Here is a 14,953-nt window from a genome sequence, read left to right on the forward strand (position 1 = left end):
GTGGGATTGACTGGTTAAAATGTTATCTGAACTCCTTGAATGCTGAAAATCGTAACAAGGTTAAGGAATTTGAAAGTTCCACAAGTTTCAGGTTTGGAGGGGCAGCACGGTGGCGCAGTGGATTAGCCCTGCTGCCTCACGGCGCTGAGGTCCCAGGTTCGATCCCGGCTCTGGGTCACTGTCCGTGTGGAGTTTGCACATTCTCCCCGTGTTTGCGTGGGTCTCGCCCCCGCAACCCAAAAATGTGCAGGGTAGGTGGATTGGCCATGCTAGATTGCCCCTTAATTAGAAAAAGTGAATTGGGTACTCTAAATTTATTTAAAAAAAAAAAAAGTTTCAGGTTTGGGGATGATAATACTCTGAAGTCGCTGAAAAGAGTGGTGATCCCTTGCAATATTGCTGGAGTGAATCATTTCATTAGTACGGATGTTTTATCAAGTCCTTTGCTTCTGAGCAGACTGTCGGTGAAGAAAGCACACATGAAGCTGGATATGGAACAGGATAAGGCAACAGTTTTTGGAAAGACGGTGGACTTACAATTTACACAGTCGGGACATTATTGTATTCCATTACTGACAAATAATGTTTCAAGTACAGTTGTTAAGGATGTGTTAATGGCAGTTGAAAATGGGACTTTAGCTGATAAAAAGCTTGTTGTATTAAAACTGCATAGGCAATTTCCGCATCCGTCTCCTCGGAGGCTGAAAAATTTATTAAAGGATGCGGTAAGGGATGAAGACTATACTAAGATAATAGAACAGGTTAGTTATCGCTGTGAAGTTTGTAGGAAGTACAGAAGGACACCAGCACGACCGATAGTAACCCTATCTTTGGCCAGGGATTTTAACAACATTGTGGCCATGGACTTAAGATCTGGGATGAAGCCACTAGTATATTTATTTTTCATTTTGTAGATTTAGCAACCAGATTTAGTCAATCAACTATTGTACAAAGTAAAGAAAAGAGTAATTCTGGATCAAATTGTGGAAAAATGGATAGGGACAGGAATGGGCCCACCGGCAAAATTCCTTGCGGGCAATGGGGGAGAATTTGCTAATGATGAGTTTAGGGTTGTGTGTGAAAACGGGAATATCACAGTGCTGAATACGGCTGCAGAAAACCATTTAGTAATGATGTGTGTGAAAGAAATCATGCCGTAATAGATGACATGCTCGGGAAAATTTGGGCATATAGACCAAACTGCAAGCTAAATTCAGCTTTCACATGGGCGGTACATGCAAAGAATTCATTGCAGATGGTTGGGGGGGCTATAGTCCCTATCAATTAGTGTTTGGTAGAAACCCTAAAATGCCGTCCATTTTGGATGACTAGCCTCCAGCTTGGGAAGGGACTACAGTTAGCTGTGCCTTTGCTGAACATTTAAATGCATTACATAGCAGTAGAAAAGCTGTTTTGGAAGCGGAAGTCTCTGAAAGAATTCGCAGAGCTTTGAGGCATAATGTACGGCCATCAAATACCCTTTTTCAGCAAGGAGACATAGTATACTATAAGAGAGACAATTTTAATGAATGGAAAGACACAAGGAAGATCATAGGTATAGATGACAAAACAATTATTTAGCAACATGGCAATCAAACTATTAGGGTACATTCATCAAGGATAATGGTTACAGATTACAAATTTTCAAATTTAGACAGAGCAGACAGACATGATGAGGAACCAGGGTTATCTGGTACGCACGTGTTACAGAACTATGAGGACCAGTTAACGGATATAGACAGGGTTTCCGTAGAGGAACACAACACTTCTAATGATTTAGAACAGGCCAGTTTTCCAAAAGGACAACTGCCAAAAGTTGGCACAAAAGTGACATACTTGCCTGAAGGGTCTAGTCAATGGCAGGATGCCATTAGTAGAGCAGGGAAGGCCAGTATAAAGTATAAACATTGGTTGAATGTACAGCATTCAGGGGAGTCAAGACAATGGATTGGGAACACAAAGTTCAAAAATGGAGGGCACAGAAACGCAGTGCCAGTTCAGATAGTACATCGGATAGTGAACAGGTCCGCAGGAAAAGGTTGAGAACTATTGAAAGGACATCCCACAGCAGAAGGGAAAGATCAAGCAGTAGCAGCACAGAACTAGATACCAGGTGGGAGAGGGGACGTAGTTTATCAAGGTCTCGGAACATGAGTAACCACAAATACTACTAGGAGTAGAAGCCCACACGCATGTGAGATTTTGGTGGCTTCCAATAAATTCGATGAAAACGTCATCAAAGATACCAAACAGCAAGACCTGCATAGTTGGAGTGAAAATGGAAGTAACAGATAGGAAAAGGTTCTTCCGGGTGGAACTTATAACGGCAAAGGTCAGGGTTGTGGCGAGGGGATTTGAAGAAAACTTAGAAGATCAGGATTTAAGGGCAGATTCACCTACGGCAGGAAAGGTTATTTTAAAGATCCTCTTGGCTCTATTAGCCACAAACGCATGGGAATACAATATAAAAGCTGCCTTCTTGCAGGGGCATCTGCTCCAGAGAGACATTTTTCTCCATCCTCCTAAAGAAGCAGCTAACACAGAAGGGGTGCTCTGGAAGTTGAACAAATGTGGATATGGATTCAATGATGCGTCTGGTATTTTTCAGGAAGGTCAGTTTTGTTAAAGTTAGGCTGTTGCCAGTTGAAAGTAGATCCAGCAATGTTTTACTGGCACTATAAAGGAAATCTTTCTGGCATCTTTATGATGCAGGTCAATGATTTTATGTGGGGTGGGACTGGTGATTTCGAAGCTATTGTAATCTCTGGTTTGAGGAAAGAATTCAGGGTTGGAAGTCAGGCCTCCGGTGCATTGAAATATATTGGACTGGAAATCGGACAGACTAAGTTAGGGGCAACTTTATGTCAGCAATCTTATTTGGAAAGCATTAGCCCAATAGCAATTAGCTGTGGCCGGGCTTCACAAAAAGACACAATGGTTTCAAAGATGGAAAAAGAGCAACTGCGAAGTTTAATTGGGCAACTGAATTGATTAGGTAGACAAACGAGACCGGACGTAAGTTTTGACGTCTTAGAGTGGAGTACAAAAATGAATGATCCCAATGTGAAAGACATAATGAGAGCAAATAAAGCGTTGGTCAAACTAAAAATGCAGGTGTGTGTTTAGAGGCTCCCGGTTTTAGGTGACCTTAGGCACTTGATACGCAGTTTATAGTGATGTGTCCTATGCAAATTTATGTGATGGGGTTTCAAGCGCAGGAGATTTTATAATTTTCCTTTTGGAAAACAATGGTAAATGTTGCCCTCTTGTGTGCGAAACAAAGAAAATAAGGAGAATGGTCAAAAGCACTTTAGCTGCTGAGACGTTAAGCCTTGTAGAGGCGGTGGATATGGCTGTTTATATATCTCAGATATTGATAGAAATTTGGGGATTAGGGGTAATATACCTATTGAATGTCACATTGACAATAAATCCTTGTGGGAAAATGTGCACTCTACAAAAAGTGTCATTGAAAAAAGGTTAAGGAAAGACATCGCAAGTTTGAAGCAGATGTTGGACAGAGGGAAAATAGCAAAAATTAAATGGGTTGACAGTAGCTATCAATTATCAGACTGTTTTACAAAAAGAAGGGCTATCTCCAAGAAACTTTTGGATATTGTTAATGAAGTACTGTTTCGGTGACTTTTTTTCTTCCAAAAATGAAAAAAAAAGAAGGGGGGAAATTGCATGTGTGTTTTTGAGTTTCTTGTGATTTTGTTTGCCCCTAATTATTTTTTTCTCCAAGGAAGGGGAGACTGTTAAGTAATGGGTTAAGAGACATTCCAATTAGTTGTCTCATTTATATTCAGTATCCAATAATTGACACTGATATGTAAAGGGACTTCAGGTGGCCATTGTGTCAGGTGATGTGATGTTAGAGTTTTGTGCAGACTCTGTTGAAGTAAATTAAAGGTGTTTGTGGAAAAGGAGCAGAACCTTTGACTCTTTATTCAAAGCAGCCAAAAGTCAAACAGTACCAGCATATGAACACATTATTATTATTATTATTATGATGAATTAGGAGCAGTAGGCTACTCAGCCCCTCGAGCCTGCTCCACCATTCAATAAGATGGCTGATCTGATTGTAACCTCAACCTACGTTCCGGTCTACCCGGACAAACATTCATCCTCCCAACTTGTTAATCAAGAACCTATCTAATTCTGCCTTAAAAATATTCAAAGACTCTGCTGCCTTTTGGGGAAGAGAGTTCCAGAGACTCACAACCCTCAGAGAGAAATAAATTCTCACCTTGGTTTTAAATGAACGACCCCTTATTCTTAAACCACTAGTTCTGGAATCTCCGACAACAGGAAATACCCTCTCTACATCCACTATGTCAATACCCCTCAGGATAAGGTCAAATCACCCCTTACTTGTCTAAACTCTAGTGGATACAAACCCAATTTCTCCAAACTGTCCTCATAAGACAATCCACCCATTCAGGGTATTAGTCCAGTAAACCTTCTCTAAACTGCTTCGAACGCATTTACTTCTTTCCTTATTCCAGATGTGGTCTCACCAATGCCCTGTACAACTGGAGCATAGCCTCACTACTTTTGTATCCAATTACCCGCACAATAAATTCTAATGTTCTACCAGCTTTCCTAATTACCTGCTGTTCCTGTATACCAGTCTTTTGTGATTCATGGACCAGGACTCCCAGATCCCTCTTTACCTTAGAGCTCTGCAATCTCACCATTTAGATAAAATGCTTACTTTTTATTCTTCCTCAAAATGGACAATTTCACATTTTCCCACATTATATTTTTGCCCTCTCGCTTATCCTATCGATGACCCTTTGTAGACTCCTTACATCCTTTTTCACTTTCCTTTGTACAGTCAGCAAATTTAGTAACTATACCGTTAGCCCCTTCATCCAAGTTATTTAAATAAATTGTAAAGAGCCGAGTTTTGCCCTCCCTTCCATTTCCTGATTTACAGCTATTTCTGCGATGTTACTTGTGCCCTCTATAGTGGAGATGGATGCAAAATAACCTGTTTAATTCATTCACCATAGTCCTACTTTCCATTACCAATTCCCCAGATGCACTTTCTATAGAACCATTGCTCACTTTGTTAACTTGTTCTATTTAAATAGCCATGGAAACATGTTCTCTCCACCTTTATATTACTGGCTAGTCTTTTTTCCCCTTCCTCAATCTGTCATTTTTTTGATCTTCTTTATTCTTTTTCCAATCTTCTAACTTGCCACTCGTCTTTGCGCAAATAAATGCATTTTCTTTCAGTGTAATACTGTCTTTAACTTTAGTTAACCACAAATGGTGGGTGCTCCCCTTGAATTTTTCTTTCTCATCAGAATGTGTCAGTTCTGTATATTCTGAAATGTCCCTTCAAATATCCGCTACTGAATCTCTGTTGATCCAACCCTTAGGCAAACTTGCCAATTCTCTTTAGCTAACTTCAGTTCCATGCCTTCATAATTGCTTGTATTTAAGTTTAAAATACTAGTCTTGAGTGCACTCTTCTCTCCCCCAAACTGCACGTAAAATTCAAACATATTACGATTGCTGCTCCCATCTCATTATACAATACCAGGTCTACTATAAAGTTAGTCTGGTTAGCTCCAGAACATGCTGTTCCAAATAACTATCCTCAAAACATTCCAGGAACTCCTCATCTGTGCTATCTTTGATTTTGCCAGTCCATAAGCAGATTAAAATCCCCAATGATTATTAGTGTTTTCTGACAAGCTTCCATTATCTCTTCCTTTCTACTCTGTCCTACTGTGTAGTTACAATGAGGGAGCCTGTACGCCACTCCCACAAATGACTTCTTACCTTTATAATTTTTCATCTCCAGCCAATCCGCTTCTACATCCTGGTTTCCCGAACTTGGGTCATCCTTCTTAATTTGCTAATATCCTGTCCTCCGGAGCCTATCAAAAACATCTCGCTCTTTGCCATATTGAGCTTGTACCCGGAGAAGGAGCCAAACTCACTCAGAATCCCCAGAATCTTCTCAAATGACTCCCTCGTACTTATTAACACAGCCACCCCTTTTGTCTTCATATGAAGTCCTAAGTGGTAGACCTGACCAATCCATCCCCTTCTCAATCTTATCTGGTTCCCCCACCTTTAAATGTGTCTCCTAGAGAAACGTCAAGTCCATCCCCAGGTTCTTCAGATGAGCAAATATGCACGACCTTTTAACAGGTCTATTCAGGTCCTGGACATTCCATGTTCCCAATCAAGTGAGGGGGCACCTATCCCCTGCCCCGGGTAATCAGCCATATTTTTGCTTGAGCCAATCACCCAAGGTCATCAAGTCATGACCTTTGGGGCCCCTGTGAGACATCCACTGCCACCAACTATATCTCAGTGTCCTGACATTACTCACACCGTCAGCTTCCCCATACCATCTTCCAACCCACCGTGACAACCCCAGGCTAAACCAAAGAGAATAAACATTCAAAACCCTGCCCTCCTCACGTCCCCCCCATCCCTTCCATTTACTGGTGCTCACACCAGTATGATGGCCCTCGCACAGGGCCTGCGACTACCCAGAACCGGCCATATTACCCAAACCCCATCATAAATAAACAGCTGATTGCTGTTATAGTGCGGAGCACAGTGGTTGCTGAGTGAGTGCTTGCTGAGAAGGGGAGTAAATTTTAAAAAACAACTTACTGTTGGGGGTTTCCAGCTGAATCCGGTCGGAGTGAGGATAGAGTGACTGCTGGGTAAGCAGTAAAGATTTAAATTGTTTGCACGGGCCCATAACAGCTGACATAACGGCTGTTATAGTACAGAGCGCAATGGTTGCTGGTTAAGTGTTTTATTTTTACCTGTATTTAAGTTGGGCGGTTCATAAACCCGAGACACTACACTTGTAGTGTCCCCCACCTTCCACTTCCTCTAACCCAACGGGTTGAGGGAATATCAGGTAAGCTCTTTCTTTCTTTTTCTTGTTTTATCCGCAAGCTATCTAGAGGGAATGGCAGGGAAGGCAGTGCAATGTTCCTCCTGCAGAAAGTTTGAGGTGAGGGACGCCGTCAGTGTCCCTGCTGATTTCACCTGTGGGAAGTGCACCCATCTCCAGCTCCTCAGAAACCGTGTTAGGGAACTGGAGCTGGATGAACTTCGGATCATTTGGGAGGCAGAGGTGGTCATAGATAGTAGCTTCAGGGATGTAGTTACTCCGAAGAATCAAGAAAGATGGGTGACGGTGAGAGGGGCTGGTAGGAAGCAGTCAGTACAGGGATCCTCTGTGGTCGTTCCCCTCAGTAACAAGTATACCGCTTTGGACACTGTTGAGGGGGACGACCTACCAGGGGTAAGCCACAGTGAATCGATCTCCAGCACCGAGTCCATCCCTGTGAGGAGAAGGAGGGAGGGCAGGAGAACAATAGTTATTGGGGACTCGATAGCTAGAGGGACAGATAGACAGTTCTGTGGCAACGAAAGAGACTCATGGATGGTATGTTGCCTGCCGGGTGCCAGGGCCCGCGATGTCTCGGACCATGTTTTCAGAATCCTTAAAGGGGAGGGGGCAACAGTCACAAGTCGTGGTACACATCGGTACCAACGACATAGAACATAGAACAGTACAGCACAGAACAGGCCCTTCGGCCCTCAATGTTGTGCCGAGCCATGATCACCCCACTCAAACTCACGTATCCACCCTATACCCGTAACCCAACAACCCCCCCTTAACCTTACTTTTATTAGGACACTACGGGCAATTTAGCATGGCCAATCCACCTAACCCGCACATCTTTGGACTGTGGGAGGAAACCGGAGCACCCGGAGGAAACCCACGCACACAGGGGGAGGACGTGCAGACTCCACACAGACAGTGACCCAGCTGGGAATCGAACCTGGGACCCTGGAGTTGTGAAGCATTTATGCTAACCACCATGCTACCCTGCTGCCCCTGACATAGGTAAGAGAAGGGACGGGGATTTAAAACCGGAATTTAGGAAGCTAGGGTGGAGTCTGAGAGCCAGGACAAACCATGTTGTCATCTCTGGTCTTTTGCCGGTGCCAAGTGCTAGTGAGTTGAGCAACAGGGAGAGAGTGCAGATAAACACATGGCTGCAGGGATGGTGTAGGAGGGCGGGTTTCAGGTACGTGGATAATTGGAGCACATTCTGGGGAAGGTGGGACAGGACGGTTTGCACCTGAACCAGGGGGGGCACCAACATCCTGGGAGGGAAATTTGCTGCAGCTCTTCGGCAGGGGGGGGGGGGGGGTTTAAACTAATTTGTCAGGGTAATGGGAAAACAAGCTGTAGTCCAGAAGCCAGTGTTGAGCGTAGTGAGGTACTGAAGAGGGTATCAAGGTTGCAGGAGTGTACTGGCAGACAGGAAGGTGGGTTGAAGTGTGTCTACTTCAATGCAAGGAGCATCCGGAATAAGTTAGGTGAACTTGGAGCATGGATTGGTACTTGGGTCTACGATGTTGTGGGAATTACAGAGACATGGTTAGAACAGGGACAGGAATGGTTGTTGGAAGTTCCGGAGTATAGATGTTTCAGTAAGAATAGGGAAGGTGGTAAAAGAGGTGGAGTAGCATTGTTAATCAAGGATAGCTTAACGGCTGCAGAAAGTCAGTTTGAGGGGGATCTGCCTACTGAAATGAGGTAATATGGGCTGGTTAGAAATAGGAAAGGAGTGGTCACGTTGTTCAGAGTTTTCTATAGGCCCCCAAATAGTAATAGAGATGTGGAGGAAGAAATTGCAAAACAGATTATGGACAGGTGTGGAGGTCACAGGGTAGTTGTCATGGGTGACTTAACTTTCCAAATATTGATTGGAACCTCTGTAGGTCGAACTGTTTGGATGGGGCATTTTTGTACAATGTGTGCAGGAGGGTTTCCTGACACAATATGTGGTTAGGCCGACAAGAGGTGGGGCCACATTGGATTTAGTACTGGGTAATGAACCGGGCCAAGTGTTAGATTTGTTTGTGGGAGAGCACTTTGGAGATAGTGACCACAATTTGATGGCTTTCACTATTGCAATGGAGAGGGATAGGGCCATACGGCAGGGCAAGGTTTATAATTGGGGGAGGGGTAATTATGTTGAGATTAGGCAAGAATTAGGGAGCATAAGAAGGGAACAGAAACTGTCAGGGAAAGGCACAAATGAAAAGTGGAGCTTGTTCAAGGAACAAATACTGCATGTCCTTGATAGGTATGTCCCTGTCAAGCAGGGAGGAAATTGCCATGTGAGGGAACCATGGTTCACAAAAGAGGTTGAATGTCTTGTCAAGTGGAAAAAGGAAGCGCATGTAAGGATGAGAAAACAGCGTTCAGTTGGGTCGCTTGAGGGTTACAAGGTAGCAAGGAATGAGCTGAAAAAAGGGCTCAGCAGAGCTAGGAGGGGGCATGAGAAGTCCTTGGCGGGTCGGATCAAGGAAAACCCCAAGGCTTTTCACTCTTGTGAGAAATAAAAGAATGACCAGGGTGAGGTTAGGGCCGGTCAAGGACAGTAGTGGGAACTTGTGCATGGAGGCAGAAGAGATAGGAGAGGCGTTGAATGAATACTTTTCTTCAGTGTTCACCAAGGAGAGGGGTTATGTTTTTGAGGATGAGTGTGAGATACAGGCGGGTAGGCTGGAGGAGGTAGATGTTCTGAGGAAGGATGTATTAGCAATTTTGAAAAACCTTAGGGTCGACAAGACCCCTGGGCCAGATGGGATATATCAGAGGATTCTTTGCGAGGCAAGGGATGAGATTGCAGAGCCTTCGGCTTTAATCTTTGGGTCCTCACTGTCCACGGGGATAGTGCCAGAGGACTGGAAAGTGGCGAATGTTGTTCCTCTGTTCAAGAAAGGGAATAGGAATGACCCTGGTAATTATAATCTGGTTAGTCTTACTTCGGTGGTTGGTAAATTAATGGAAAAGGTCCTGAAGGATAGGATTTATGACCATTTTGAAAGATGCAGCTTAATCCGGGATAGTCAACACGGATTCGTGAAGGGCAAGTCTTGCCTCACAAATTTGATTGAATTCTTTGAAGAGGTAACTAAGCGTGTAGATGAAGGTAGAGCAGTTGATGTCGTATACATGGATTTCAGTAAAGCGTTTGATAAGGTTCCCCATGGTCGGCTCATGAAGAAAGTAAGGAGGTGTGGGATAGAGGGAAATTTGGCCAATTGGATAAGTAACTGGCTATCACACAGAAGAGAGGGTGGTGGTGGATGGAAAATTTTCAGACTGGAGACCAGTTGCCAGCGGTGCACCACAGGGATCAGTGCTGGATCCTCTGCTATTTGTGATTTTTATCAATGACTTGGAGGAGGGGGCTGAAGGCTGGGTCAGTAAATTTGCTGATGACACCACGATTGGTGGGGTAGTGGATGAGGTGGAGGGCTGTTGTAGGCTGCAAAGAGACATTGATAGGGTGCAGAGCTGGGCCGGAAAATGGCAGATGGAGTTCAACCCTGATAAGTGCGAGGTGATTCATTTTGGTAGGAAAAACTTGAATGCGGATTACAGGGTCAACGGCAGGGTTCTGAGGAATGTGGAAGAACAGAGAGATCTTGGGGTTCATGTCCACAGATCTCTGAAGGTTGCCACTCAAGTGGATAGAGCAATGAAGAAGGCCTATGTGTTAGCGTTTATTAACAGGGTGCTTGAGTTTAAGAGCCATGGGGTTATGCTGCAACTATACATGACCCTGGTGAGACCACATTTGGAGTATTGTGCGCAGTTCTGGTCACCTCACTATAGGAAGGATGTGTAAGCATTGAAAATGGTGCAAAGGAGATTTACCAGGATGCTGCCTGGTTTGGAGGATAGGTCTTATGAGGAAAAGTTGAGGGAGCTAGGGCTTTTCTCTTTGGAGCAGAGGAGGATGAGAGGCGACTTAATAGAGGTTTATAAGATGATGAGGGGGATAGAGTGGATGTTCAGAGACTATTTCCTCAGGTGGATGTAGCTGTTACAAGGGGGCATAACTATAAGATTCAGGGTGGGAGATATAGGAGGGATGTCCGAGGTAGGTTCTTTACTCAGTGGTTCGGGTGTGGAATGGACTGCCAGCTGTGATAGTGGAGTTGGACATGTTAGGAACTTTCAAGTGGTTATTGGATAGGCACATGGAGCACACCAGAATGACAGGGAGTGGGATAGCTTGATCTTGGTTTCGGACAGTGCTTGGCACAACATCGAGGGGCGAAGGGCCTGTTCTGTTCCATGTTCTAAATAAAACACCACTATCCCACTCTCCACATCTCCCCAGCCCCCTGAACATTAAACCCACCTCAATAAAATGGAAAACAGGAAGGAGAATGAGACAGGAATGCACAGCAATCGAACTAACAACAATATCATCAACGGCACAGAACAACCACATTTTGACGTGTTTACAGATTCCCACTCCCCCGGGTCCCAAAGAAACTTGTCCACCTCCTCCGCGATGTCTAAAAAGTGCTCCTGTTTATAAAAGGTAATCCACAAATGGGCCAGGTACAAATTCCAGATCTCATAGCTTCCTTGTGCAATACCACCTTATTAGAGAAATACAGCACAGAACAGGCCCTTCGGCCCACGATGTTGCGCCGAACTTTTGTCCTAGGTTAATCATAGAATTTTGGACAATTTGTCATGGCCAATCCACCCAACCTGCACATCTTTGGACTGTGGGAGGAAACCGGAGTACCCGGAGGAAACCCACGCAGTCACGGGGAGGATGTGCAGACTCCACACAGACAGTGACCCAAGTCGAAATCGAACTTGGGACCCTGGAGCTGTGAAGCAATTGTGCTAACCACAATGCTACCGTGCTGCCCTTAAGAAGTTAACCTACACTCCCTTATTCTACCCTAATCCAAGTACCTATCCAATAGCCGTTTGAAGGTCCATAAATTTTCCGACTCAACTACTACCACAGGCAGTGCATTCCATGCCCCCACTACTCTCTGGGTAAAGAACCTACCTCTGACATCCCCTCTATATCTTCCACCATTTATCTTAAATTTATGTCCCCTTGTAATGGTGTGTTCCACCCGGGGAAAAAGTCTCTGACTATCTACTCTATCTACTTGACTTTGTTGAATCCGGCGCATCATTTAGCCAATTCCGTACTCCAATTGGGGTATGTTCCGATTACGCTTCCCTCCCACAAGGTCTTCTTTGCCTGCCTGGCCCACCTCAGAATTTTCTCCTTGTTCAGGAAATGGTGCAGTCGCATCATCATTACTGTTGGCTGCTTGCCCAACTTTGGCTTTCTCCTCAGCATTGCGTCCATGGTCAATCTCCGGGACGGGGGGGGGGGGGGGGGGGGGGGGGGGGGGGGGCTACAGCATCTGTGCGAGTTGTGAGCCCTCCAACCACTCCGCAGACCCACTATTTGGGTATTTTGCCGATGTGCTCTATTCAAGCCGGTCCTTGTGGTTGGCGACGGATTCCTCCATTTTCTGGGGCCACGCGTCCATAGCCTCTAAATGCTGCTCAACTCTCTCCACTGCTGTAATCCAGATCGTCAGACGTTTCCAACCTCTGTTTCTGGAACTGAGCAGGTAAAAAGTCTACCAATTGAGCAGCAGACCATTGGGCTGACTCCATGCCTGCCGACATCACGCCTTCAGCTGCGCTCTTCAGTGCCTTGCCGCCTTCATGCGGCCCCCTTTTTTTCCTCCATTGCTCTTTGCCTTGTGCATTCCGAACCTTGCACAAAGAATTGCCGACACCTTCACCAGCGAGAATCAGGACCGCATTCAAAGGTCCGACCGGTATTAATGGGTCGATAAAGTTTTCCCGCGCAAGAGCCACCAGGTACACGGGCTGTTTAGCGCATGGCCGCCACCGGAAGTCATAATGTGGTTGACTCAAGGGCAGCACGGTAGCATGGTGGTTAGCATAAATGCTTCACAGCTCCAGGGTCCCAGGTTCGATTCCCGGCTGGGCCACTGTCTGTGTGGAGTCTGCATGTCCTCCCCATGTGTGCGTGGGTTTCCTCCGGGTGCTCCAGTTTCCTCCCACAGTCCAAAGATGTGCGGGTTAGGTGGATTGGCCATGATAAATTGCCCGTAGTGTCCTAAAAAGTAAGGTTGGGGGGGGGGGGGTTACAGGTAGATACGTGGGTTTGAGTAGGGTGATCATTGCTCGGCACAACATTGAGGGCCGAAGGGCCTGTTCTGTGCTGTACTGTTCTATTCTATTCTATTCTATTCTTGACTGCCCTCTGAAATGGCCCAGCAAATTACTCCGTGCAAGGGAAATTAGGGATGGGTAAATATTTACAGGCGTTACCAGTGAACCCAATGCCCATGAAAGGATAAAGGAACTAAACATTTTTCATGGATAGATACTTGCATCAAAATTAGGGACTCACCCTTTATTCACTGGTTGGTTGTCCTTGTCACCCCAGGTACAGGTGCTGATAAATCGATGCAGTGTTGGTCGGGAGAGAGAAGGGTCATTTTCTTTTTGCCCTAAAAATTTCCTAAAGCAAGATTTGAAAATTCAGATAATTATCAAAAATTATGGCAGTTTAAATAAGCGAAGCAGGTGGTGCTCTGCTGGGTGCAATAGTGGGAGTGACCAAAAATGGGTTTTGTACCAGGCGTCAAGCTGCACGTGATGCTCCCGACCCTCTACGTCTTACACATCTGGATTGCTCCCTCGCAGGATGTGATCCAGATAAGCATATTTAAATGAGTTATCAGGCTCATTAAAATATGCACAGCCCATTTGAGGCCACAGTCTCCCAGCATTCACCAATCACAACGGTGAAGCCTGATGCTGCCACCAGTTAGTACTGGTCTCCAAGACCAGACATGACGACCACACTGGGGTGCCCAGTGGCCATTGGAGCCCCGGGTGGTCAGGGACAGGACAGGGCAGGGATGCCAGATTGACACTGCCAGGGTGCCAAGGGGCGATGCCAATGGGTGAGGCCTATAGAAGGCCATGTCATGAATTGGGGGGGGGGGGGGGTTAATAGGGGTTTTGAAGGGGAGGAAAGAGTTATGAAGGGGAGGTTATGAAGGATGGGGGTGTGTGAAGGGATAGGGTCTGAAAGTCTCCATAGCAGGGTATGCCTGTGAGGAGGATGGATGAGTGTGGGGCTGGGTCACCCTCATCCCTGGATGGTTTGGGGGGGGTGGGGGGGCGTCACATGGACATTTAGTGATGGGAGAGATGCGGGGGGGAAAAGAGGGAGTTTGCCCCTACATGGTCGGCAGTGTCGCCCCCCCTCTGTGGGGGATCATGGTATCCATTGGTACAGGGTGAGGGGTCCCTCAACCTCACTTTGAGGTCTGGGCACTCTTTAGAAATGGCACCCCGATTTCCAAGGAGCCCGTTTTGCCGACGTGTTTAGTTTCCCCACTGGTGACTGCAGAAAAAAATTCTGCAGAAAAAAATTCTAAGTGTGGGATGTGTCAACGAGAAACTCCCTAAGCTCCAAACAAAGGACAAGCTTCAAAACAAACAAAAAATAAATGACTTAAGTGTGGGTGTACTGCAATCTGGATTGCACCAAACACCCGGTGGGAATCATCTCACGCAACACTCAAAATGACAGTCATTTTTTGGGGAGAATTGAACCCTGTGTTTTGATGCACCTAGACATTGTCGTGTAAGGACTTCAAAATAGATGTTAAAACTAAGCTTTTACCCTCTTGGGCACGGCAATTTCACTTTGGGCTATATTCAAGACTAATTAACTGTGGAACTGATTTTATATGCTGCTCGACAGTAAACTAACCATCGAGGAATGACTGCCAGATGTAGACCCTGCCTGATTTTTCATTCCATAGTATCTTATCTACAAACCAAAGAAGGCAAAACATGTTTCACAAAGGATTTAATGTTGGAATTGTAAGAAACACTGATGAGGGCACAACTGGAATAGTCTATACATTTCTGGTCACCACGTTACAGGAAGGACATTATTGCTCTGGAGGAGTGCAGAGGAGGTTTACAAGAATGTTGCTAGGGTTAGAAAAGTGTATCTACGAGGAGAGATGGGATTATTTTCCT

The 14,953-nt window shown here is 45.3% G+C and overlaps 1 protein-coding gene across 3 annotated transcripts in view; it reads right to left on the reverse strand.

The window, feature by feature from the left end:
- LOC119973262 (lymphoid-restricted membrane protein) overlaps positions 1-14,953 on the reverse strand; it is a 227,807-nt gene that overhangs the window by 14,316 nt on the left and 198,538 nt on the right. For 2 of the 3 annotated variants that reach the window (XM_038811011.1, XM_038811010.1), the window contains exon 37: positions 13,302-13,412. The exons of the other annotated variant lie outside the window; for it this stretch is intronic. In XM_038811011.1, coding sequence (XP_038666939.1) covers positions 13,302-13,412 — 111 coding nt within the window. The remainder of the gene's footprint in view (positions 1-13,301; positions 13,413-14,953) is intronic. 3 annotated transcript variants of the gene reach the window in all.

This window comes from Scyliorhinus canicula, chromosome 11 (genome assembly GCF_902713615.1).
Source record: "Scyliorhinus canicula chromosome 11, sScyCan1.1, whole genome shotgun sequence".
NCBI classification, from domain to species: domain Eukaryota; kingdom Metazoa; phylum Chordata; class Chondrichthyes; order Carcharhiniformes; family Scyliorhinidae; genus Scyliorhinus; species Scyliorhinus canicula.